At 39.2% G+C, this 26,202-nt stretch overlaps 1 protein-coding gene across 1 annotated transcript in view; it reads left to right on the forward strand.

Annotated features, from left to right (window-relative positions):
* Positions 1 to 20,766, forward strand: part of CDKL2 (cyclin dependent kinase like 2) — a 59,628-nt gene extending 38,862 nt beyond the window's left edge. Inside the window, exons 12-15 of the mRNA XM_026446918.1 lie at positions 5,967 to 6,090; positions 6,315 to 6,421; positions 16,004 to 16,092; positions 18,151 to 20,766. Coding sequence (XP_026302703.1) covers positions 5,967 to 6,090; positions 6,315 to 6,421; positions 16,004 to 16,051 — 279 coding nt within the window. The 3' untranslated portion in view covers positions 16,052 to 16,092; positions 18,151 to 20,766. The remainder of the gene's footprint in view (positions 1 to 5,966; positions 6,091 to 6,314; positions 6,422 to 16,003; positions 16,093 to 18,150) is intronic.
* The last annotated feature ends 5,436 nt before the right edge of the window (positions 20,767 to 26,202 follow it).

The raw sequence follows: 26,202 nt of genomic DNA on the forward strand, positions 1-26,202 counted from the left end.
GGAGATTGGTCTAAAATTCTCTTTTTTTGTTGTGTCTCTGCCAGGCTTTGGTATCAGGATGATGCTGGCCTCATAAAATGAGTTAGGGAGGATTCCCTCTTTTTCTATTGATTGGAATAGTTTCAGAAGGAATGGTACCAGCTCCTCCTTGTACCTCTGGTAGAATTCAGCTGTGAATCCATCTGGTCCTGGGCTTTTTTTGGTGGGCAGGCTATTAATTGTTGCCTCAATTTCAGAGGCTGCTATTGGTCTATTCAGGGATTCAACTTCTTCCTGGTTTAGTCTTGGAAGAGTGTACGTGTCCAGGAAATTATCCATTTCTTCTAGATTTTCTAGTTGATTTGCGTAGAGGTGTTTATAGTATTCTCTGATGGTAGTTTGTATTTCTGTGGGGTCGGTGGTGATATCCCCTTTATCATTTTTTATTGCGTCTATTTGATTCCTCTCTCTTTTCTTCTTTATTAATCTTGCTAGCGGTCTGTCAATTTTGTTGATCTTTTCAAAAAACCAACTCCTGGATTCATTGATTTTTTGGAGGGTTTTTTGTGTCTCTATCTCCTTCAGTTCTGCTTTGATCTTAGTTATTTCTTGCTTTCTGCTAGCTTTTGAATGTGTTTGCTCTTGCCTCTCTAGTTCTTTTAATTGTGATGTTAGAGTGTCAATTTTAGATCTTTCCTGCTTTCTCTTGTGGGCACTTAGTGCTATAAATTTCCCTCTACATACTGCTTTAAATGTGTCCCAGAGATTCTGGTATGTTGTATCTTTGTTCTCATTGGATTCAAAGAACATCTTTATTTCTGCTTTCATTTCGTTATGTACCCAGTAGTCATTCAGGAGCAGGTTGTTCAGTTTCCATGTAGTTGAGCGGTTTTGATTGAATTTCTTAGTCCTGAGTTCTAGTTTGATTGCACTGTGGTCAGAAAGACAGTTTGTTATAATTTCTGTTCTTTTACATTTGCTGAGGAGTGCTTTACTTCCAATTATGTGGTCAATTTTGGAATAAGTGTGATGTGGTGCTGAGAAGAATGTATATTCTGTTGACTTGGGGTGGAGAGTTCTATAGATGTCTATTAGGTCCGCTTGGTGCAGAGATGAGTTCAATTCCTGGATATCCTTGTTAACTTTCTGTCTCGTTGATCTGTCTAATGTTGACAGTGGAGTGTTGAAGTCTCCCATTATTATTGTATGGGAGTCTAAGTCTCTTTGTAAGTCTCTAAGGACTTGCTTTATGAATCTGGGTGCTCCTGTATTAGGTGCATATATATTTAGGATAGTTAGCTCTTCCTGTTGGATTGATCCCTTTACCATTATGTAATGGCCTTCTTTGTCTCTTTTGATCTTTGATGGTTTAAAGTCTGTTTTATCAGAGACTAGGATTGCAACCCCTGCTTTTTTTTGTTCTCCATTTGCTTGGTAGATCTTCCTCCATCCTTTTATTTTGAGCCTATGTATGTCTCTGCATGTGAGATGGGTCTCCTGAAGACAGCAGATTGATGGGTCTTGACTCTTTATCCAGTTTGCCAGTCTGTGTCTTTTAATTGGAGCATTTAGTCCATTTACATTTAAGGTTAATATTGTTATGTGTGATCTTGATCCTGCCATTATGATATTAACTGGTTATTTTGCTCATTAGTTGATGCAGTTTCTTCCTAGGCTCGATGGTCTTTACATTTTGGCATGTTTTTGCAGTGGCTGGTACCAGTTGTTCCTTTCCATGTTTAGGGCTTCCTTCAGGGTCTCTTGTAAGGCAGGCCTGGTGGTGACAAAATCTCTAAGCATTTGCTTATCTGTAAAGAATTTTATTTCTCCTTCACTTATGAAACTTAGTTTGGCTGGATATGAAATTCTGGGTTTAAAATTCTTTTCTTTAAGAACGTTGAATATTGGCCCCCACTCTCTTCTGGCTTGTAGAGTTTCTGCCGAGAGATCTGCTGTCAGTCTGATGGGCTTCCCTTTGTGGGTAACCCGACCTTTCTCTCTGGCTGCCCTTAAGATTTTTTCCTTCATTTCAACTTTGGTGAATCTGGCAATTATGTGTCTTGGAGTTGCTCTTCTGGAGGAGTATCTTTGTGGCGTTCTCTGTATTTCCTGAATTTGAATGTTGGCCTGGCCTGCTAGGTTGGGGAAGTTCTCCTGGATGATATCCTGTAGAGTGTTTTCCAATTTGGTTCCATTTTCCCCCTCACTTTCAGGCACCCCAATCAGACGTAGATTTGGTCTTTTGACATAATCCCATACTTCTTGCAGGCTTTGTTCATTTCTTTTTCTTCTTTTTTCTTTTGGTTTCTCTTCTCGCTTCATTTCATTCATTTGATCCTCAATCGCTGATACTCTTTCTTCCAGTTGATCGAGTCGGTTACTGAAGCTTGTGCATTTGTCACGTATTTCTCGTGTCATGGTTTTCACCTCTGTCATTTCGTTTATGACCTTCTCTGCATTAATTAGTCTAGCTGTCAATTCTTCCACTTTTTTTTCAAGATTTTTAGTTTCTTTGCGCTGGGTACGTAATTCCTCCTTTAGCTCTGAGAGGTTTGATGGACTGAAGCCTTCTTCTCTCATCTCATCAAAATCATTCTCTGACCAGCTTTGATCCGTTGCTGGCGATGGGCTGTGCTCCTTTGCAGGAGGAGATGCGCTCTTATTTTTTGAATTTCCAGCTTTTCTGCCCTGCTTTTTCCCCATCTTTGTGGTTTTATCTGTCACTGGTCTTTGATGATGGTGACGTACTGATGGGGTTTTGGTATAGGTGTCCTTCCTGTTTGATAGGTTTCCTTCTGACTGTCAGGACCCTCAGCTATAGGTCTGTTGGAGATTGCTTGAGGTCCACTCCAGACCCTGTTTGCCTGGGTATCAGCAGCAGAGGTTGCAGAAGATAGAATATTGCTGAACAGCGAGTGCACCTGTCTGATTCTTGCTTTGGAAGCTTCCTCTCAGGGGTGTACTCCACCCTGTGAGGTGTGGGGTGTCAGACTGCCCCTAGTGGGGGATGTCTCCCAGTTAGGCTACTCAGGGGTCAGTGACCCACTTGAGCAGGCAGACTGCCCCTTCTCAGATCTCAACCTCCGTGTTGGGAGATCCACTGCTCTCTTCAAAGCTGTCAGACAGAGTCGTTCGCGTTTCACAGGCTTCTACTCCTTTAGCTGAGCCCTGTCCCCAGAGGCGCAGTCTACAGAGACAGGCAGGTTTCCTTGAGCTGCTGTGAGCTCCACCCAGTTCCAGCTTCCCAGCGGCTTTAGTTACCTACTTAAGCCTCAGCGATGGCGGGCGCCCCTCCCCCAGCCTCGCTGCTGCCTTGCGGTTAGATTGCCGCAGACTGCTGTGTTAGCAAGGAGAGAGGCTCCGTGGGCGTGGGACCCTCCCGGCCAGGTGTGGGATACAATCTCCGGTGTGCCGGTGTTACAGCGCAGTATTGGGGTGGGAGTTACCCGATTTTCCAGGTGTTGTGTGTCTCAGTTCCCCTGGCTAGGAAAAGGGACTCCCTTCCCCCTCGCGCTTCCCAGGTGAGGCGATGCCTCGCCCTGCTTCAGCTCTCGCTGGTCGGGCTGCAGCAGCTGACCAGCACCAATTGTCCGGCACTCCCGAGTGAGATGACCCCAGTACCTCAGTTGAAAATGCAGAAATCGCCGGTCTTCTGTGTCGCTCGCGCTGGGAGATGGAGACTGAAGCTGTTCCTATTCGGCCATCTTGCTCTGCCCCTCTATCGCCTTATCCTTGCTTATTTTTTTCCATTGCATTTACCTGACATCGTCTATGTACTCTTATTTATATATTGTCTGTCTCCCCCGACTAGAATGTAAGCTTCCAACATATATATATGTATGTTTTTTCGAGACAGAATCTCACTGTGTTGCCCAGGCTGGAGTGCAGTGGCATGATCTCGGCTCACTGCAACCTCCGCCTCCCTGATTTGAGCGAGTCTCCTGCCTCAGCCTCCCGAGTAACTGGGATTACAGGCACCCGCCACCACACCCAGCTAATTTTTGTATTTTTAGTAGAGGCGAGGTTTCTCCATGTTGGCCAGGCTGGTCTCAAACTCCTGACCTCCGGTGATCTGCCCACCTTGGCCTCCCAAAGTACTGGGATTACAGGTGTGAGCCACCACGCCTGGCCTAAAATTTAAAAATGAGTTCAAACTACCAGGTTAACATATTCAAAGACTGAAAATAAAACACATAATAAGTATTTATAATAATATATTTATTCACATCTTAGAATGGGGGCATAAAACATGGGAGAGAGGTATTGACTTACAACCTACAAGCTGAAGAAAATCTAGGCTTTTCTCTGCTTGCATTAATTTTCATTAAGGAAAGACTCCACACTGAATGAATGAATGCTTTTCACAACAAAGGGAGGTATGGATGTATTCCCAAAGGAGTGTGTGTGTGTGTGTGTGTGTGTGTGTGTGTGTGTGTGACAAATTTCCCTTCTCTACTTCTCTCACTATCTTCAGAGCTGAAAAATACAGCCTTTTCATCTCTCTCATGATTTGGACATTGTATTTGTTTTTCTTTTAATTATTCTTAGTTTATAATTTCTGTGCTTATAATACTTTCTTTTTTGGTTTCGTTGTGGATATTTGTGTTTTAAAATCCTGATTTGCTTTGGAAGATTATTTTATTCAGGAAGGCTTTTCAAAACAGCTGGTTCAATACCATTTTGCCAGAACTGATATCAACCTGCTTTCAGGTATTGCATAATCAATGCTGGCTGATAATTTTAGATCTGATTTATTCTTCTTTGGAAGAGGTAATCAAGAAAGGAGGTGAAGATTAGGAGGGTGAAGACCCAGTGGAGTCTTTCCTTAATGAAAATTAATGCAAGCAGAGCTAAGCCTAGACTTTCTTCAACTTGTATGTTAAAGATCAGTACCTCTCTCCCATGTTTTATGCCCCCATTCTGATGTGTGAATAAATTATGTGTTTTATTTTCACTCTTTGAATGTGTTAATCTGGTAGTTTAAATTCATTTTCAAATTTTATTTTTTATACTTGCATATAGTTTTCTTGAACTATTTTATTTTAAAGCCAACTTGAACCAATAGCCTTAGTGCTTGTTCTATGAAAAGAGTAAGCAGAAACATCCAAAAGAAAGAAACTCAAAAGCTCACTGCAGGACTCGTGAAGAATTTCTGGCAGCCAGAATGGCATAACTCACAGAATATTAAGTTTGAGGCATCAAGAAACCTCAATAACTTAATGTCATTATACATATGCTTGTGTGTATGTAGTTCATTATACATACATATGAATACAGGGTTTCTGTGATTCTCGAATGAAAAATATTGGAAAAGTGTCAAATTTATAAGGATGCAGAATTGAAGTGCTGCTGCTGTTCCTCACTATTTTTTCTGACTTTATCAACTGTGAAATAATAGTACTAAGAAAGATTAGGAAAATAATTGAAGTTATAATTCTTTACTTAATAAATTGTATTCCTAGGAGAATAGTATTATATTCTAACTCTGAGGAGCAAGACAAGAACAAATATAGAAAAATGAATAACAAAATTATATTGGGAAAGTGAAAAATAAGCTAGGGGGAGATGTGATATACATGTGAAGATAAACTGTTCAAAATTTATGAAGACAACAGCAACTATTTGCTGAAAAGCCTAGGAAGTGTTGTAAGGCCCCACCATGCTGGCCTGAAGAACCAGGGCATCAATGCCCATCTTTTAACCTTTTACTACTTACTGGGACTTACACACTGATAATTGGCAAAGGGAGAAGGAGAAACTCATAGCAATCAAGTTATCTACTTGTTAGCAATTTTAGTGAATTTAATGAGGAAGACATTTGAAATAATTGGATGAAATTTTTTTCTATTATTAATGTCCTTCAAATTTTTTATTATAGGCGTTCAATTTCACAAATTTTAGGATATGAACATAGGAGTTACAAAAGAAGGAAAGCCTAGCTAACCTTGAAAATAATTCTTTTTTGTTGACTATGTTGATGATATTAGGTCTCTAGTGAAAAAAGCCTCTTTCGGACAAGTAAGAAAAGAAGGGAGTACTCCAGGACAGATGTCCATTTGCCTGAACTAAACTATAATCATCTCCCTGAACTAAGAGCATTGGAAGGCACAGGTATGTTAATAGTGCCTTTACTTTGTATAGTCTGTTTAGATTATTTAAAATGTATGTTAAATAAACAGAATTTAAAAATAAAAATTCATAGTAACTTTACATATTTAAGTATGTAAATACCTATTATAGTAAGTACATACTGAGTAACAAGTAGAGAATGTCAAAAGCAAAAAACTAACAAAATGTCTAATTATTTCACTGTGTTTATGGTCATTTTTATCTAGCTCGAAATTCCAGGCTAACAAAGAAAGAGAGCAAAATTCTTTCAAAATCTCGAATTCCTTCTCTGGCCGCTATTGACCTGCACACCCCCAGTATTACATTACATCAGGTACAGAAATACTCTTTATAGGATGGACAGAACTCGGGTCTCTCTCATACTTACTAGTAAAGTATTTTAGGGAGAGTTTGCTCTTAAGAATTGTGCAGGTTTATTGGTGGGATCTATAACATTTCGCTTGCTAAAGTTTGTTTGATTCATCGCACTTAGTACCTTTATTACATATATATTTACATAAATGTTTTCTAACTTGCCATAATACTTTTTTTTTTTTTAGAGACATAGTCGTGTTCTGGTGCCCAGGCTGGAGTGCAGTAACGTCATCCTAGCTCACTGCAGTCTCAAACTCTTGAGCTTAAGGAATCCAACTACCTCAGCCTCCCAAATAGCTGAGATTACAGGCGTGCACCACCATATCCAACTAATTTTTAAATTTTTTTGTAGAGATGAGGCTTTGCTATGTTGCCTGGGCTGGTCTCAAAACTCCTGGCCTCAAGTGATCCTTCTGCTTTAGCCTCCCAAAGTGTTAGAATTACAGACATGAGCTATGGCTACTGGCCAGTAATCCATTTTTTATAGATTAAAAATGTGTGTGCCTGGGTATGCAGCCTAGCTACAGTTTTTGTTAACTACTGGGTTTATTTATTTATTTTATAGTTCATAGTATTTCACTACATTAACTACAAAGTTATAAACACCCTACCTTTCAAAGAGAGAAACTCTGGAATTGTTTTTATTCTTTCAAAATAGATGATCTGTTTGACATATTTTCCCCAACACAATCCATTTTATCCATGTTAAAGATTTGCTATTCCATATAGTCATTTTTTTCTATCATTGCTCTTAACTTTTCAGAATATATGTGTTTCTATTACTTTTATATCAACAGCCATATCAGTCATTTTTACACTGAAAAATTTGGCAAACTTAAATCTCCTGAGCCAACCATAACTAGCTACAAACTTTGGCTGTGGACATTGTACTTTCCTTTTACTGCTTCAGACAGATTTTTCACCTTTGCTTGAAGCTAGACAACTTTTGTTTTAGAATTATTTCTCCATCCTCACTATTAACACATTTCCATTTCATAGAGAGTTCCTGTATGTTGTTCCTTATCCATGGTGATGCTTTTTCCACTGTTAACTCTTTTTTTATTTTTATTTTTTGAGACAGAGTCTCACTTTGTCACCCAGGCTGGAGTGCAGTGGTGCAATCTCAGCTCACTGCAACCTTTGCCTCTCAGGTTCAAGTGATTCTTGTGCCTCAGCCTCCTGAGCAGCTGGGATTACAGGTGTGCGCCACCACACCTGGCTAATGTTTGCATTTTTAGTAGAGGCAGGGTTTCACCATGTTGGCCAGGCTGGTCTTGAACTCCTGACCTAAAGTGATCCGCCTGCCTCAGCCTCCCAAAGTGCTGGGATTATAGGTGTGAGGCATTGCCCCCGGCCTCACTGTTCACTCTTTAATAGTTCTGTAGAGCTCTACAAAGGAGTAGTGTCACTGAGGATAACAAATTGTCTAGAGATGCTGAGGAAAGGATTTATTGCCATGATTGCTTTGCCTTATCTCCTGCCAACAATTTCTATAGCACCATTTAATTAAAACTGAACAAATTCCTGTCACATGAAGATTAATCACTGTCACAGATTCCACATTTAGGAACCATAGAGTAACAATACATTTCTTATATACTTCTTTACTTCTTCTTTTTTGAGACAGAATTTTGCTGTGTCATCCAGGCTGGAGTGCAGTGGCACCATCATGGCTTACTGCAGCCTTGATCCCCTGAGTCTAAGTGATCTTCCCATCTCAGCTTCCTGAGTAGCTGGGACTACAGGCGTGCACTAACAGACCTGGCTATGAGCCACTGTACCTGGCCTCTTTTTTTTTCTTTGGACACGTGGTCTTGCTATGTTGCCCAGGCTGTAGTGTAGTGGCATGCTCATAGCTCACGGCAGCCTTGAACTCTTGGGCTTAAGCCATCTTTCCACCTCGGTCTCCCAAGGAGCTGGGACTACAGGTGCAGGCCACCACTCCCAGCTAATACAATTATTTTTTAGAGGTGGAGTCTATTTATCTATTTATCCATTTTCCAGCTGAGTGACAATTGAGTTGTTTGCAGTTTTTGACAATTAAATGTAAAGTGTTATAAACATTTGTAAATGTGTTTTTTGTGTGTGAATATATAGTTTCACATTTAGTTGGTAAATACCTGAAAATGGATTTGCTGGATCATTTGGTAAGTATATGTTTAACTTTATAAGAAACTCAAATTTTTCCAAAATGACTACACCATTTTGTATTTCAACCAGCAATGCATAATAATTTCAGTTGTGCCTTATCCTCACTAATACTTGGTATTGTCAGTTTAATTTTAGCCATTCTAATAGGTGTGAAGTGGCATCTCATTGTGGTTTTAATCTGTATTTGACAAAGATGTTGAGAATCTTTTCATGTGCTTATTTGTACGTGAAAGAACTGTGTATCTTCTTTGATGAAATATCTGCTCAAATCTTTTGCCCATTTTTAATGGTTGGTTGTTTTCACATTGTTGAGTCATTATTTATTTTGATGTTCAAACTAGTCCAGTTTTTCTAGTGGGACCCCCTTCAAGGTAGCTTCTGTCTCCTTTTGATATGTCCTCATTATTCTTTGAGGAATTCCTTGCTATCTGTTGCAACAGATAATGCAGATTGATTTGTACCAACCTGGAATCAGCCATTTCTCTAAGGATCCCTAGTTTCCTTTAGTAGAAAATTATATTTAGAAATGAAGATCTGGGCTCTAGGTGTGTTCATTGATTTGGGGGGAGTCATTGTTCCAAGGCCCTCTTAGTGGACAGAGCTAGGTACATAGACATATGTACATACATACACATTTACCTTGAGTTTATTTCTATTTCTACCTATGGTTACTGAAATCTACAAAGATACCCCTAATTGTAATCCAACACCTAGAGTTTGGTCTAGTTTACTATTCTCTTCTTTAACAGTGAGAAATTTAGCTGTATGTTATTCCATATATAATTTAATATATGTACTTATTTGATTATTTTATATATATGTAACATCCTATTACTGCTACTATGATTTCCCTTTGTTGGAAAAGGTATATTTGTCATGTTTTAACATTGAGATTTTGTTAGCTGCATAAAACAAGTTGAGCAGTGGTCTCTCTTTATTTCCTTATTATTTCCTTAATAAGTTGGTGTTATTTGTTCCTTGAACGATTAATAGAATTCTCTGGTGAATCCATCTGTCCCAAAAACTTTATTTTGGGGAAAGTTTTGGATAATTTTTTTTTTTTTTTGAGATGGAGTCTGGCTCTTGTTGCCTAGGCTGGAGTGCAATGGTGCAATCTTGGCTCACGGCAACCTCCGCCTCCTGGGTTCAAGCAATTCTCCTGCCTCAGCCTCCCGAGTAGCTGGGATTACAGGCAAGTGCCACCACGCCCGGCTTATTTTGTGTTTTTAGTAGAGAAGGGGTTTCTGCATGTTGGTCAGGCTGGTCTCGAACTCCCGACCTCAAGGAATCTGCCCGCCTTGACCTCCAAAGGTGCTGGGATTACAGGTGTGAGCCACCGTGCCCAGCCTGATTTCAATTTCTTTAAAAGATACAGTGCTATTCAAATTTTCTGTTTCTTCTTGTGTCTCCTTTGGTAGGTTGTATTTTTTAATCCTTTTGTTCGTGTCATACAATTTTTAAAATTTGTTGGCATGACATTGTTCATAGTATTCTCTTATTGTCCTTTTGTTTTTGTTTTTGTTTTTGAGATGGAATCTTGCTGTGTCACCCAGGCTGGAGTACAGTGGCACAATCTCAAGTCACTGCAACCTCTGCCTCCTAGGATTAAGCGATTCTCCTGCCTCAGCCTCCCGAGTTAACTGGGATTACAGGCGTGAGCCACTACACTCAGCTAATTTTTGTATTGTTAGTAGAAACGGGATTTCACCATGTTGGCCAGGCTGGTCTCAAACTTCTAACTTCCAGTGATACATCCACCTCAGCCTCCCAAAGTGCTGGGATTACAGGTGTGAGCCATTGCACCTAACCTCTTATTGTCCTTTTAATATCTGTAAGGACTGTGATGATTATTCCTTATTTATTTTTACTTTATTATGTTCACTTTCTTTTTCTTGATCAGTATAGTTAGGAGTTTGTCAATTTTGTTGTGTTTTTCAACAAAATCAAGCCTTTGGCATTGTTAATTTCCTCTGTTATCTGTTGGTTCCCTATTTTTATTGATGTCTCCTCTTAGTTTTTCCCTTTTACTTACTTTGGGTTTATTCTGCTCAATTTTTCTAGGTTCTTAAGGAAACCCATCACTTTTCACTTAGGTTTTTTTTTTTTTTTTTTTTTTTTTTGTAATGTAAGCGTGTAAAGCTACACATTTTCCTCTAAGCACTGTTTTACCTTCAACCCACAGCTTTTGATACGTTGTATTTTCGTTTCTATGCTTATTGAAATCTACAAAGATTCCGTTAATTCGAATCCAACATCACAGAGTTTGGTCTAGTTTACTACCCTCTTCTTTGAGAGTGAGAAAATTAGCTGTATGTTATTCTATGTATAATTTAATATATTTACTTATTTGATTAATTATTTTGTATATATCTAACCTCCTATTACTGCTACTATAATTTCCTTTTTTTAAAAAAAGATATCTTTGTCATGTTTTAATATTAAGGTTAGTCCAGGCTGGGTGCAGTGGCTCATGCCTGTAATCCCAGCACTTTGGGAGACTGAGGCGAGCGAATCACGAGGTCAGGATATCAAGACCATCCTGGCTAACATGGTGAAACCCCCATCTCTACTAAAAATACAAAAGAATTAGCCAGGCATGGTGGTGGGCTCCTGTAGTCCTAGCTACTCAGGAGGCTGAGGCAGGAAAATGATGTGAACTTGGGAGGCGGAGCTTTCAGTGAGCCAGGATCGCCACTGCACTCCAGCCTGGGGGACAGAGCTAGACTCCGTCTCAAAACAAACAAACAAACAAAAGTTAGTCCACACATTTTCTAATTTCCCTTGTAATTTCTTCTCTGACCTATGAATTATTCAGAAATGTTGTTTAATAGCCAGGTATTTAAGGTTTCCCTAGATGTCTTCTTACTGATTAATTTGTAATTTAATTCCATTGTGGTCAGAGAATACACTCAGTGTGATTTTGATTTTTTTAGACTCAATGAGACATGTTTTATGGTCTATGGTCTATCTTGGTGATTGACTTTGTTCCCTTGAAAAAACGTATATTCTTTGTTGTTGGATTAATTGTTCTATAAATGTGAAACTAGATCAAGGTGGTTAATAGTACAGTATTCTTTAGATCATCTATGCTCTTAATTTTTTTTTGTTTAGGTCTATCAGTTCTTGAAAGAGTGCTGTTAAAATCTTTTATTATGTTATAGAATTGTCTATTTATCTCTTGTATCTATTTAATTTAATTTAATTTAATTTATTTATTTCAAGACAGAGTCTTGCTTTGTTGCTCAGGCTGGTCTTGACCTCCTGAACTCAAGTGATCCACCCGCCTCGGCCTCCCGGAGTGCTGGGATTACAGGCATGAGCCAACATACCTGGCCTATATCTATTTATTTTTGCTTCATGTATTTTATTATTTTATTATTATTATTTTTAGAAATGATGTCTCGGCTGGGCGCGGTGGCTCAAGCCTGTAATCCCAGCACTTTTGGAGGCCGAGACGGTGGATCACTAGGTCAGGAGATCGAGACCATCCTGGCTAACACGGTGAAACCCCGTCTCTACTAAAAAAATACAAAAAACTAGCCGGGCGAGGTGGCAGGCGCCTGTAGTCCAGCTACTCGGCAGGCTGAGGCGAGAGAATGGCGTAAACCCGGGAGGCGGAGCTTGCAGTGAGCTGAGATCCGGTCACTGCACTCCAGCCTGGGCGACAGAACGACACTCCGTCTCAAAAAAAAAAAAAAAAGAAATGATGTCTCACTCTGTTGCCCAGGCTGGAGTGCAGTGGTACGATCATAGATCACTGCAACCTTGAATTCCTAGGCTCAAGTGATCTTCCCCCATCAGCCTCCTGAGTAACTAAAACTATAGGCACAGCTCACCACACCCAGCTAATTTTTTTCTTTTTTGTTCTGAGAGATGGGGTCTTGCTCTGTTGTTTTGGCTGGGCTTGCTGTGTTGTTCAAACTCCTGACCTCCTCCTGAGCCTCCTGAGTAGCTGGGATTACAGGAGTGAGACACCACGCCTGGCTGCTTTATGTATTTTAAATCTGTTATTAGGTATTTGCACATAATTGTTTTGTCTTTCTGATACATTGTCCCTTTTCTCATTATGAAATGCATCTCTTTATCTCTGGTAGTGGTCTGTGCTTTGAAGTCTGTTTTATCTGATATTAAAATAGCCATTCCAAACTTCTTATACGTATGTTTGCATAGTAAATCTTGTTGATTTCATTTACTTTCACCCTATCTGGTTTTTATATTTATATTTAAAGTGTTTCTTTCACAGACAGCATATAAGTAGGATCTTTCCTTTGTATACATTGTGTCAGTCTTTGCCTTTTAATTGGAATGTGTATTCATTTATTATTTCTGCTACCTTAGAGATATGGTAGTCTCCCCTTATCTATAGTTTTGCTTTCTGTGTTTTCAGTTACCTATGGTCAACTGTGGTCTGAAAATGTTAGTGGAAAGTTCCAGAAATAAACTGCTCTTAAGTTTTAAATTGCACACCATTTTGAATAGCCTGATGAAATCTCGAGCTGTCCGGCTGTGTTCTGTTTGGGACATGAATCGTCCCGTTATCCCGTGTATCCATGCTGTATACATATGCTACCTACCCTTTTATTGCTTAGTAGCTGTCTAGGCTTTCAGATTAAAAAAGTACAATACTATATATTTAGGGCTCGGTACTATCTGAGATTTCAGGCATCTGCTGGGGGCCTTGGAACATATCCCTCATGGATGGGGGGGACTACTTAACACACTAAATTAATATCCATTTATTATCTCAGTTTCTGAGTCAGAAGCTTGGGCACAGCTGCTTCTCTGCATGAGTCTCACAGGTGGAAATCAAGGTGTCTGCAGGGCTGCATTATTTTCTGGAGGCATTAGGGGAGAAACCATTTCCAGGCTCACTTAGGTTGTTGGGCTAATTTAGTTCCATATGGTTGTAGGGCAGAAGTCCTTATTTCCTTGTTGGCTAACAGCTGGGGGTTGTTCTCAGCTTCTAGATGCCACCCGCATTCCTTGGCTTATGGCCCACTTCCTCTGCCTTCAAAACCAGCAACAGAGGTCAAATCTCTCTTACACTTGAATCTCTCTGACCACTCCTTCTGCCTCATCTCTGACTCACTCTGATGCTAAGAGCTCACATGATTACACTGGGCCCACGAAGATAATCTATCCTAATTAGTAGCATTTAACAGCTAATTAGTAACAACAGCTAATTAGTAATATTTATTCCATGTACAAAGTCCCTTCATATCAGTACTGAAATTAGTTTGATTAACTAGCTAGGGATAGGAATCTTAAGGGCATAGCTTTACAATCCTGCTGACCACAGAATGTTTAGACCATTAACATTTAATGTGATAATTGATGTTTTTGGATTTAGTCCTATCTTTTTATTATTTGTTTTCTGTTTGCTCCTGTTTTTCCTTTCCAGTTTTCTTTTGTTTTTGAATAGTTTTAGTATTTTTTCAGCAATATCTTTTTATATTTTTTTAGTGATTGCTCGAGGAATTACAATATACATCACTAATTTTTCATAGTCTACATTGTACCCTTTGAAATAAAAAGTAGGAACTGCCCATCCATTTCTCCATCATCCAGGAAAGATGTTGGTTCTGAGGCTGACATACCTATAAAGGACGGTAACTACCATGGCTTCCAGCGCTTTGGCAAAACCTCAGCTGTGTGATCTTCTGGCCAAATGTCTGTGATTTCATATTGTTGGAAACTTTATTGTATCCCTGGGGGTTGCAGCTATCTGTAAGATTGCTGTGGCTGAAGCAAGAAAGAAGACACATGCAGATTTCTACAGAAATTATGATTCCGTGAAAGATGTGGAGGAGATGGGGAAGGCTGGTATCTTTCAGAATACAAAGTGATTTTGGAATGTAAAGGATTTCTTTGGGTTGAATTACCTAGAAGTTTGTCACTTACCCGTGTTCCTGAACTATGAAACATGAATATGTGGTCTAAGAAATAATTTCTCTTGATAAATAATTAACAACAAAAGAAGTAGGAACCTTGCAAACGTATTCCCCTCTCCCCAGTTTGCACTTTATGTTAGAACTTCGTATGTACTGCATTTATATGTCTTCAGAACCCCAAATACATTGTATGCTTTATTTTAAACAGTCATAAATATTTTTAACAATTTATGAGAAAAAAGTTATCTTTTATATTTACCTAGCTCTTTACCGTTTCTGTTGGTCTCTCTTTTTCCCTAGATTCCAATTGTCCTCTGGTATTATTTTCCTTCAGCCTGAAAAACTTCTGTTAGCATTTCTTGCAGAGCAGGTCTGATGGTGACAAATGTTCTTAGTTTTTTTCCATTTGAGAATGACTTTATTTTACTTTAATTCTTGAATTATATTTTATTGGATATGGAATTTGGGTTGACATGTTTGTTTTGTTTTGTTTTCCTCTCAGCATGATAAAGATGTGATTCTTCTGTCTTATGATCTCTGTAATTTCTGGTGGGAAATTCTCAGGCATTTGAATTGTTTTCCTATACGTAATGTTTCATTTTCCTCTAGTTGCTTTCAAGATTTAATTTTAATCTTTTCTTTTCATTAGCTTAAATATGATGTATCTAGACATAGTTTTCTTTGAGTTTATCCTATTTGGGGTTTGACAGCCTTTTTGAATCTGTAAACTTACATATTTTACCAGATTTGGGAAGTTGTTGGTCATTGTTTTTTGAAATATTTTTTTTTCTGCCATAATCTCTCACCTCTCCTTCTGAGAGTCTAATGAAATGTATGGTGGACCATTTAGTATTTTCTCATAGGTTCTCGAGACTCTGTTCACTTTTTCCTAAACTTTTTTCTTTCTATTCTTCAGTTTGGGCCATTTCTATGCATCTATCCTCAAGTTCTCTGATTTTTTACTTTATCATCTTCATTCTGCTATTAAGCCCATCCAGTGAGATTTTAAAATTTCAGATACTGTACTTTTTAGTCCTAAAATATACATTTGACTCCCTTTTATAGTGTCTATTTCTCTGCTAAGAATTCCTATCCCTTCATCCATTTCAAGTATGTTTTCCTTTACTTCATGTAGCAGAGTTATAAGGGCTGCTTCAAAGTCTTTATATGATGGTTCCAACAGGTTTTTGTTTTGGTATTTTTGTAATAAGTAGAGATGGGATGTAGTGGGCTTACACTGCCATAGCAGATCAGAATTATCTTTTAACATGTGCATAAACTAAGATCAAAGAATAACATCCACTCAACAGTAATGTTTGGTATTAAAAAAAAAGGAAAAGAATAATGTCCCCTTACTTCATTCTTTTCCACATAGGCAACTTGAGCTATGAATAGTTAATTCTAAACATCTAATATTTGAACACACAGAATTGAAATTTTGGGGAAGTGAAACTTTTGCAATTACTGTGAACCTATGATGCTCTGTTATTAATTTACAGGTATCAAGACCTCCCCTGTCAGATGATTCAGGGGCTGATTTGCCTTAAATGGAACACCAGCACTGAGAACCATTTTGGTTCTGAACTGGGTAGGTGTGATTTCCCATACTTAAAGCCGTGCAGCCTTTTCATGGGTACTATTTTGTGGCTTGTTGAAGACCAGTTTTTCAGCTGAAACCTCCAGTGATTGATTCCATGAGAACTTCTGATAGAGAAAGAGTTGTGCCACTTAGAAAACCAGAGGTAGTATTTATCTCTGAGATGAAATCCCTTTTCATAGAGCATATATCTCTTGCTCTTAAACTAATCTCCTGCATTTTATTGGATATAGTAATGTGAATTTTGGGTGACAAGTGCTCAAGAAAGATATATACCTATCTCCCTTATCAGTCATTTGCCCTGTGGGCCTGTAAAGCAAGATTGATTGATTATAGTCATGCCTCACTTAATGTTCTGAAAGATGCATCCTTAGGTGATTTCATTGTTATGCTAACATCATAGTCTACTTACACAAAGCTAGATGATATAACCTACTATACTCCTAGGCTATATGGTACAGCCTATTGTTCCTTGGCTACAAACCTGTATAGCATGTTACTGTGCTGAATACTGTAAGCAATTGTAACACAATGGTAAGTATTCATATATCAAAACATAGAAAAGGTAATGCATTGCACTATGATGTTATCGTGTCTATGATGTCACTAGGCAATAAGAATTTTCAGCTTCATGATAATCTATGGGACTACCATTGTATATGCAGCCCATTGTTGACCTAAACATTGTTATGTAGTGCATGACTATACTTGGCAATATTTTTCCCAATAAAGAGAGATCAGTGCTATACCAAATTATTGACTTCCTTTTAAATATAATTTTTAGTGTTAAAAAACCAAAACAAAAATCAGACTTTTTTTTTTTGAGATGGGATAATACTGTGTTGTCCAAGCTGGAGTTCAGTGGCGTGATCTCGGCTCACTGCAATCTCTGCCAACTAGGCTGAAGTGATCCTCCCACCCCAACCTCCTGAGTAGCTGGGACCACGAGTGTGTGCCACAAAGCCCGACTAATTTTTTGTATTTTTGGTAGAGACAGGGTTTCACCATGTTGCCCAGGGTGGCCTCGAACTCCTGAGCTCAAGTGATCTGCCCACCTTGGCTTCCCTAAGTGCTGGAATTAGAGGTGTGAGCCACCGTGTCTGGCCAATCAGACCATTTTGAGTGATAATTTATTTGCTCAAGCAAGTCATTCAATGTTTAATATCTCATTAACTATATAAAATATTATGATGATAAATTCCCACATTCTCGTAACTTTTTTTTTTTTTGAGACGGTGTCTTGCTCTGTCACCCAGGCTGGAGTGCAATGGCGCGATCTCCGCTCACTGCAACCTCCACCTTCCGGTTCAAGCGATTCTCCTGCCTCAGGCTCCTGAGTAGCTGGGATTACAAGCATGGGCCACCATGCCCGGCTAATTTTCTTGCATTTTTAGTAGAGACGGGGTTTCTCCATGTTGGTCAGGCTGCTTGAACTCCCAACCTCAGGTGATCTGCCCGCCTTGGCCTCCCAAAGTGTTGGGATTACAGGCGTGAGCCACCGCGCCTGGTCATACACATGATAGTTTTGATTGGTAATTCTTCTTTTTTTTTTTCTTTTTTTTTTTTTTTGAGACGGAGTCTCGCTCTGTCACCCAGGCTGGAGTGCAGTGGCTGGATCGCAGCTCACTGCAAGCTCCGCCTCCCGGGTTTACGCCATTCTCCTGCCTCAGCCTCCCGAGTAGCTGGGACTACAGGCGCCAGCCACCTCGCCCGGCTAGTTTTTTGTATTTTTTAGTAGAGACGGGGTTTCACCGTGTTAGCCAGGATGATCTCGAACTCCTGACCTCGTGATCCGCCCGTCTCGGCCTCCCAAAGTGCTGGGATTACAGGCTTGAGCCACCGCGCCCGGCCCTGATTGGTAATTATTCTAAAGATTGTCTTAAAAATTAGCTGTTGACACATCTAATTGAAATCTAAGGTTTTCTTAAACTACATAGTACCCACCAATATTATCAATATATGCAATGTGAGAAAGCAAGTGAGATAGAAATTAATTTTTAGAAAGATTTTATGTAAAATAGTTGATGGTATATCCTCCTGTGCTTTTAGATGCTGCTCTTGCACTTGAGATGACATCTTCTTGCAGCAAGAGTGCTGATATCCCAAGAGGAGAGATTCATGGTTTTGATCATTTCCTTCTGAACTGCCTGCATTTTCTAAGGAAGGCCTTCTAGAAGAAGGAAAGACAAAGACTTCCAAATGTTTCAAAGGAAGATTGAACAAATGGCCCTCCTCAAATGTTATCCCATTACCTTTCACGTCCACCGATGCTATTTCAAGATATATCCAGTGGAGATTGTATATTTTAAGTTACCCATGATTAAAAGTGAGTTAAAAAGGGGGACAGAGAGAAATATCATAAATGGCCATGTTACTCATGCATTGAACTTTGTGTGTTTTCTGTATAAATGTGTACATTTATTTAGGAGTGGGTTTGGTGGGGGTAGGTGATAATAATGAGGATCAGTTGAAGAAAATTGAAGAAACTAGGATCAGTAAGAGAAACTGTTTGCTTTGCTCGAATTTAACTATGAAAACACACTTAAAAATCTTACATGTTTCTAGATATTAAGGGAATATGTAACTCCTGTCCATGGGTAGACATGTATCTTTGGTTTCTGTACTTATTGTTGATGTTCTATCAGTATATTATGAGACTCTGGCCTCTCTGCTGATCTTCTAAGAACCACACTAATGCAAGCTTGACAGAGAAACCTCTTTTCGAATGACTTACTACAACTCTGGCATTGGTTAGTTCTCTGTATTGTAAGATTCTGGTGCTAATGTTCCATACGGAATTGATCAGGACTGATTACTCTTCTGTGAACCAATTGCTATTGAACCACCCAGCTGAAGAGGCTTTGGGGAGAGAATGTTCATGATTATGGACTCCACTTTTGTCCCCTAGTAGTTTAAGGGTGATGCTAGAATCCAGAGAAGTTCCTGTCTCCTTGTGACCTCAAACACTTAGGCCTTCTCAAAAACTTTCCGCCAAGGTGCAAAATCATTTACCTACATTCCACACATCTTTTCCAATGCATGGATCCAGAACTTTTTAGGTGGGAGGAATAAACCAAGTTGGCTACAGGTTCTTGATTTCTGGGTTTCTAGCCATGCTCTGCTTTATCATTTTAGAGAATGGTTGTTTAAGGAATCAGAATTTGTGTGAGTTTTTTTTTTGCCTTAACCAGTTAATAGTGTGTTGCTTTTTTTCCAAAGCCATTGACTAGAACTTAGCTGAAGAATTTACCTAGGACTTTTCTTTTTTACTCTGAGGAGCTTAATATTGAAATTCTGACCTTGGATATTTAAGCCTCAAAAGAGTAGGACATTCAAGAGGAGGCAAATAAGGGGTTTCAATGTACAAGTCTATTTGGTGGTTAAATTAAAATTTGGTCTTGATTTAAAAGCTCTACTTTTAATCTGTGACCAGGTGTTTGACTATATTAGTATGGCTAGTATGCTGAAAAAACTAGGGTATCAGCATTAATAGGCTTCATATTAAAATGTTACTATTTTATTTTTACTTTGAAAAACACTGCCAGTAGATTCTGCAGCATGGCAAGCAGGTAATACTTAAAGCCAAATGGCGCTTCGGCTTATTTCAATAGTATTTTTATGTAAAGATCAGTGTGAACATATCAGCTCAGTGGTTGAGTTTCTAGAATCAATTACCTTACAGTTTTTATACTAGCTTTTGATATCTTTTGCCTATTAAAATACCTTGTGAACTTTAGGATTAAGGAACTAAAAATTATTTACTATAAGTTCAAGTTACGACTTGAGAATCATATCTAATTAGAACTGTGGCAGAACTACTAGAAAAAGAAGATTCTGCAAATTGGTTTCAGTGATTCTTGATGTAATCATAATCATCAACAGTAATAGATATTGAACCAAAGTGATCCTTTTTTTAAGTTTAAGGTTATTTAGTTTCTCTTGCAAGGATATGATTTAGTCACATGCTATAGGGAATATGTGTATGTACTGTTGGGGAGCAGTGGGCTTGCTGTGTGTATGTATGTTTTAAAATTAATAAATATTATCTTACTGGGCTCCATAGATGGTTTTAGTTTAGATTAATTAAGAGGCTATAAATAATACATACACTGCTGTATGCTATTTAACAAATAAGTTTGAAATCTGTTAATTCTTCTTGGAAACTTTGGATGTAGGGGTGACAAGCTAATTTTCTTGTATAGCTGGTGATATAAGCAGCATGGTCATAAAACAACATTTCTTGTAAAGACTAACTGGTAAAAGTTGTGACAGAACCTGGTTTTCCTGACCTAGAATCCCTTGCTTGCTTAGAATATCTGACTTCCCATTGAAATGGAACATAGAAAATGTGTTTTCTTATGTGACTCTCATTATTGGTTCCTTTATCTTAGTTGTGCTAAAATATAAGGCTGGACTTGTAATATACTATGTATCAGACTAGATTGAAAAATGTGATCGATTTGTTTTCTAAGCCCTCCTCTATATAACTGAACCACGGTCAGGGGATTAGAGAAGAAACAGAGCACTGCTCCTAAGACTTTAGGCTAGTCTTAGTGAAATGGATGGACTAAATGAATTTTTCTGTTGTTTTTTGCATTAAGTGTTTTTGCACTAGAAGAGGGTGCTTAACACTCCTCTATATGAATAAAAAATTATGTTCTCACATTGTTTTCTCAAGGGTCTTATTTTTTCTGTTGATAGCTTCAGACATGAAATAACTCGAAAATGTAATTAATGTACAGCATATTTTTTCTTAATATGCCCTCTGAGAAGTAAGTACCTTATGTTATCACTCGTGGGTAACTTGTGTTTTGTGTTTATAGATATTTGTGGATATCTGATGTTGAATATATTCTGAGAAATTTTCTTTTAAAACAAAAACCCATCCACAAAACAGCATTTTTCTTTGTGTTCAGTGAAAATTTAGTTTTGCCCATTGCACATTCTTAATTTCTATATTCTCTACTTTGGCACTCAGGGTCATCTCCTGTAGAAGTGAAGTTTCTGGTAACATTTTGGAAAATGTATTGTCAATTAACATGAACATATAAGAAAGGTTCAGGGAAATGAAAACAATATATCTCAATTCAGCATGTTTTCCTATCCCTAAGCTAGGGTAGGATCTCCTATCAGTCCGGAGAACAGGCTTTCAGATCAGTTTACCTCCATCCAGCTATCCCACTTGCTCTAGACCTGGAAAGTGATCTTCATTAATCTTGCTGCTAGGATTTAAAACTATCCCTTGACTCCCACAAAATAATGTTTTAATTCGTCACTTCCCTCCTTAACCTGTTTCATTATTTTATTTTATTATTATTATTTTTTATAGAGACAGGGTCTCACTATGTTGCCCAGGCTGGTCTTTAACTCCTGTGCTGAAACGATCCTCCTTCCTTAGCCTCCCAAAGTGCTAGAATTACAGGAGACAGCCACCATGTCCGGCCTTCTCCACCCATTTTTAGTTGTCTTCCTTGGCTTCTCACTCTTTTTGTTTACATGTGTACTTACCTCCCCTCCAATTTTTTTTTTTTCTTTAACTAGAAAAGCCATTTATTGAAAGGTGTTAAGTTGCTCCTCAACCCACCAGAAGAGTCAGGGTTAGATTCTGAAAACACAGAGGCAAGAACAATACCCAGTGTCACTGCCTCACTGAATTTTTAAATCTATAAAGATGGGGAACCTTATGTAGCACAGTGATTTGTATGTGACAATAGTAATAACCCTATGAAAGTAGGAATGTTATTTATGTTTTGTAGGCAAGATAAGAGGCTTAGAAAACTTAAGGAATTGATTCAGTGTCACTCAATAAATGATAGAGCCGTGAGTGTTGAAATAAATATATGGTTATGATTATTTAGAGCTGGAATTAATTTTTTTTTTTTTTTTTTTTTTTTTTGAGACGGAGTCTCGCTCTGTCGCCCGGGCTGGAGTGCAGTGGCCGGTTCTCAGCTCACTGCAAGCTCCGCCTCCGGGGTTTACGCCATTCTCCTGCCTCAGCCTCGGAGTAGCTGAGACTACAGGCGCCCGCCACCTCGCCCGGCTAGTTTTTTGTATTTTTTAGTAGAGACGGGGTTTCACCGTGTTAGCCAGGATGGTCTCCATCTCCTGACCTCGTGACCCCCCCGTCTCGGCCTTCCAAAGTGCTGGGATTACAGGCTTGAGCCACCGCACCCGGCCTGGAATTAATTTTTAAAACCTGTTTAGATAATATAACATTGAGAGCTTAGACTCCTGGAGCTACATGCCTCCTCATTTACTTCTAGAGGAGAAGACAAGGAGTTTCCCCCAGTCATTAAACAACACTTCACTGTTATTGAGCCTAATTTGGATACTGCTCATCCCTGAATCAATCACGGTAGCCAGGTAAATGACAATCACTGATGACTTGAACCTTGGGCCTCTGTTAAATTCCTTTCCCGGAATTAATAATGGAATCAAAGGGAAACTGGATTATACTGATTGCCTTAGGCCAATAGCAGCGCACCCATGGAAACACATGGGTTCCACAAAGCAGGGCAGGCACAGAATGGACACTGGAAAAATTATCACAGTGCTAACCAGAGATGGATATTTTTTGAAGCTGCAAAAGGAATGCTTTATTTTAGATTTGGATTGACTCTGCCAAATTGTCCCTCAAAAAGACTGTACTAATTTATATTCTCACCAACAGTATATGAGAAAATTTTCTCACGTTAGATATTAATAGTTTCCATTTTGGCCAGATAGATGGGTGAAACTTACCTTGCTTTGGTTTACATTTTCTTGATTACTACTGAGGTTACACATATTCTGATCTATTTGATGTATATATATTGGTCATTTGAATTCCTTCTGTGAATAAAAGATATTAAGGTCTTTAAAAAAGGTAAAGCAGATTTTAGTTTGAGTATTGGAGGCTTCCCTCTATAGATGGTTTTCCTATATCTGACAATAAGGGAAAAACCAGATTCAGATAATATGGTTTGGCTCAAGACATATTGTGGCTAAAAAATGATTTTTGAGAAATGCAACCCAGCCAGAAGAATCCTTTTTTTTTTTTTTTGAGACGGAGTCTCCTGCTGTTGCCCAGGTTGGAGTGAAGTGCAGCCATCTTGGCTCACTGCAATCTCCGCCTCCCGGGTTCAAGAGATTCTCCTGCCTCAGCCTCCCAAGTAGTTGGGATTACAGGCGTGCACCACCACGCCTGGCTAATTTTTGTATTTTTAGTAGAGATGGGGTTTCGCCACGTTGGCCCGGTTGGTCGCGAACTCCTGACCTCAGGTGATTCGCACACCTCCGTCTCTCAAAGTGCTGACATTACAGACTTGAGCCACCGCCCCCGACCAGAAGGTTTTTTTTTTTTTTTTTTTGATACGGAGTCTTGTTCTGTTGCCCAGGCTGGAGTGCGGTGGCGCGATCTCGGCTCACTGCAAGCTCCACCTCCTCGGTTCACGCCATTCTCCTGCCTCAGCCTCCCAAGTAGCTGGGACTACAGGCGCCCGCCACCACGCCCGGCTAATTTTTTGTACTTTTAGTAGAGGCGGGGTTTCACTGTGTTAGCCAGGATGGTCTTGATCTCTTGACCTCGTGATTCGCTCGCCTCGGCCTCCCAAAGTGCTGGGATTACAGGAGTGAGCTACCGCGCCTGGCCCAGAATGTATTTTTTTTTTAAACTACACTTGTTTTAAGTAAGATAGGTCCCCTTTGTTCTTCTGGGTTTTGGGAGGAAGTAAGTCAATGAGAGATTGACACGTCTGCCTCCTGAGGCAGAGGGGTGAAGGAGATGTCAGTTCTGCTTGGATGGACAGGAATTATTTAAGGAAAGTTATGAAAGATCTGAGCTCTGGGATTGCGCCGTTGACCTCACATCCATTTCACTAGGATGACACCTCACTGCCTTGGCTCTGTTCAGTACTGCCCGGTGCTGTCAAGCCGTGATCCAGGAGGTGGCAGTAAAACCCCTCTCACAGCAAGCCATAGCTTTCCCAAGGGCAAAAACGCTAAAATCTGAGACGAATTATACCCGAAGGTTATTATCTGCTTCTTTTTGTCCATGTATTCAATAAATGGCCTTCTTTTTCCATTTTAAAGAGCTGCGTTAAGGAGTGCTCAAACTATTTGAACTACAGGCGTGGCCAGGGAAAACTAAAAGACAGGCAATCAGACGGCACTGCTAGTCGAGGGGCGCCCCCTGGTGGGTAGATGTTGTTAGTTAAACACTCTAGTGCAGGTTCCTAGGTGTTTAGGAAGCGAAGAAATTGAATGCACTTGACCGCCCCAGTCTCTGTGATTATGTCAGGACCTCCCTAGTGTCAGCAGGTGGCCGGTAAACTCAGAGGTCAGCAAGGTAGAACCAGTGGCTAGAGGGAGATCTAGGCTGGAGGGAGCATGGGGGTGGTGGGGAAGAGCTGTGGACTTCACTGAGAATCCCGAACAAGAAAAACAAGTTGGAGAATTATGAAAGTAAATTTGCCTCACAAAATGAAATGCTGTAGGTGGGTTAAGGCAGAGTGGAAGGAAAAATTTCGCTTGCAAGGATGCCAGCCTAATAAGGGTTCTGAACATCTTTGGAATTAATTGGAAACATGGTTTTCAATTGTGATGTCTGTGTAAGTGGCAAAATGTAAGTCAATCTTCATAAAGCTTGGAAATTTGAAGATGAGTCTGCACTGGCACTAGCTTGCTTTCTTGATTATATTTGGAGTACAGCATAGGGAGTTTGCATGGTGCAACCAGACACATTTCCAACTTTTATAGCAGTTGGTTAATATGTAGTTTTAGTCAGTCGTCAGTGCACTCAAATTCCGAATCTGAAAAAGTGCAGGGCATAATGTTGTTTCGGGAAAATAAGCCATGTATTTTGTGTCTAAAATTTAAACCTTTGATACACTTCTCAACGTGCTGATTTGAAAAACAAAGTCATCAAAGAAAAATGAAGAGGGACTGTAGAAAAGAGAAACGTATTGCCAACACGGAAACAGAACTTTAAATTTTTATTGCTATTACTCTATGAAATCTACCTCTATCCTGAGTGAGGGTGAGCATCTAATTATTCAGGTGGAGTAAATTGTAAAAAATGTTTCTAAAGAAGTTAAAAAATTTATTATGTGCAGAACATGTAATAAACTTTTAATTGAGAACATAAGCCAGGAAGTAAATAAATTTTGCTGGCAGAAAATCAATTTCTCTGTGCTTCTGGAACAGATCTTTGAAGAATAACTGTTTGAAGAGCGATCTCAAATAATTAGCCTTCCAAGGAAACCTATGTGTCTTGACCTGGCCCTGGAGGAGGGGTTTTAGAAATTGGATTGGACTCAGTTTAAAAAAGAGAGAGTGATAAATTCTGCTAATAGAAGATTTGAGAGAATTACAAAATTAAGTCAGCAATTGCATTGGACCATTCTCTATCTTTGGTTGCCGTTCCTACCTACCCTACTGAAAAGAGAGAAAATTGCATCTACAATGAAACAGATAATTCATTTTAAAAGAGAAATTCATTAAAAAATTCTGAAAGGAGATTGAAAGCATACATTGGTGACCAGTAACTATTTTATTTGAGAGAGATGTGTGTGCCTTATCTGTCTGTCTTCAATAGTTCTTTTTTTTCTGAGTGAAAATTTTTAAATCTTGAGGCTTCTCCTGATATATGTGAACTGATACATAGAAGCAAATAGGGTTAAATAGCAGGATGTTTAAAAAATCATTTATTTAACAAATATTTATTGAGTGCAGACCATGTTGTAAGTCCTGGAGATAAAGAAGTGAACAAAGGCTGGGTGTGGTGACTCAAGCCTGTAATCCCAGCACTTTGGGAGGCTAAGGCGGGTGGATTGCTTGAGCTCAGGAGTTCAAGAACAGCCTGGGCAACATGACAAAACCCCATCTCTACAAAAATATACAAAAATTGATCTGGCATCATGGTGCATGCCTGTAGTCCCTGTCCCAGCTAAAGTGAAGGATCTTTGGAGCTCAGGAGGCTGAGCCTGCAGTGAGCTGTGATCATGCCACTGCACTCCAGCCTGGACAATAGAGCGTGACCCTGTCTCAAAAAACAAAACAAAACAAAAAACAAAAAAAAGTGAGCAAAATGGACAAACATCTCTACAAATAATAAACAAGATA

Source organism: Piliocolobus tephrosceles, chromosome 3, assembly GCF_002776525.5.
Source record: "Piliocolobus tephrosceles isolate RC106 chromosome 3, ASM277652v3, whole genome shotgun sequence".
NCBI classification, from domain to species: domain Eukaryota; kingdom Metazoa; phylum Chordata; class Mammalia; order Primates; family Cercopithecidae; genus Piliocolobus; species Piliocolobus tephrosceles.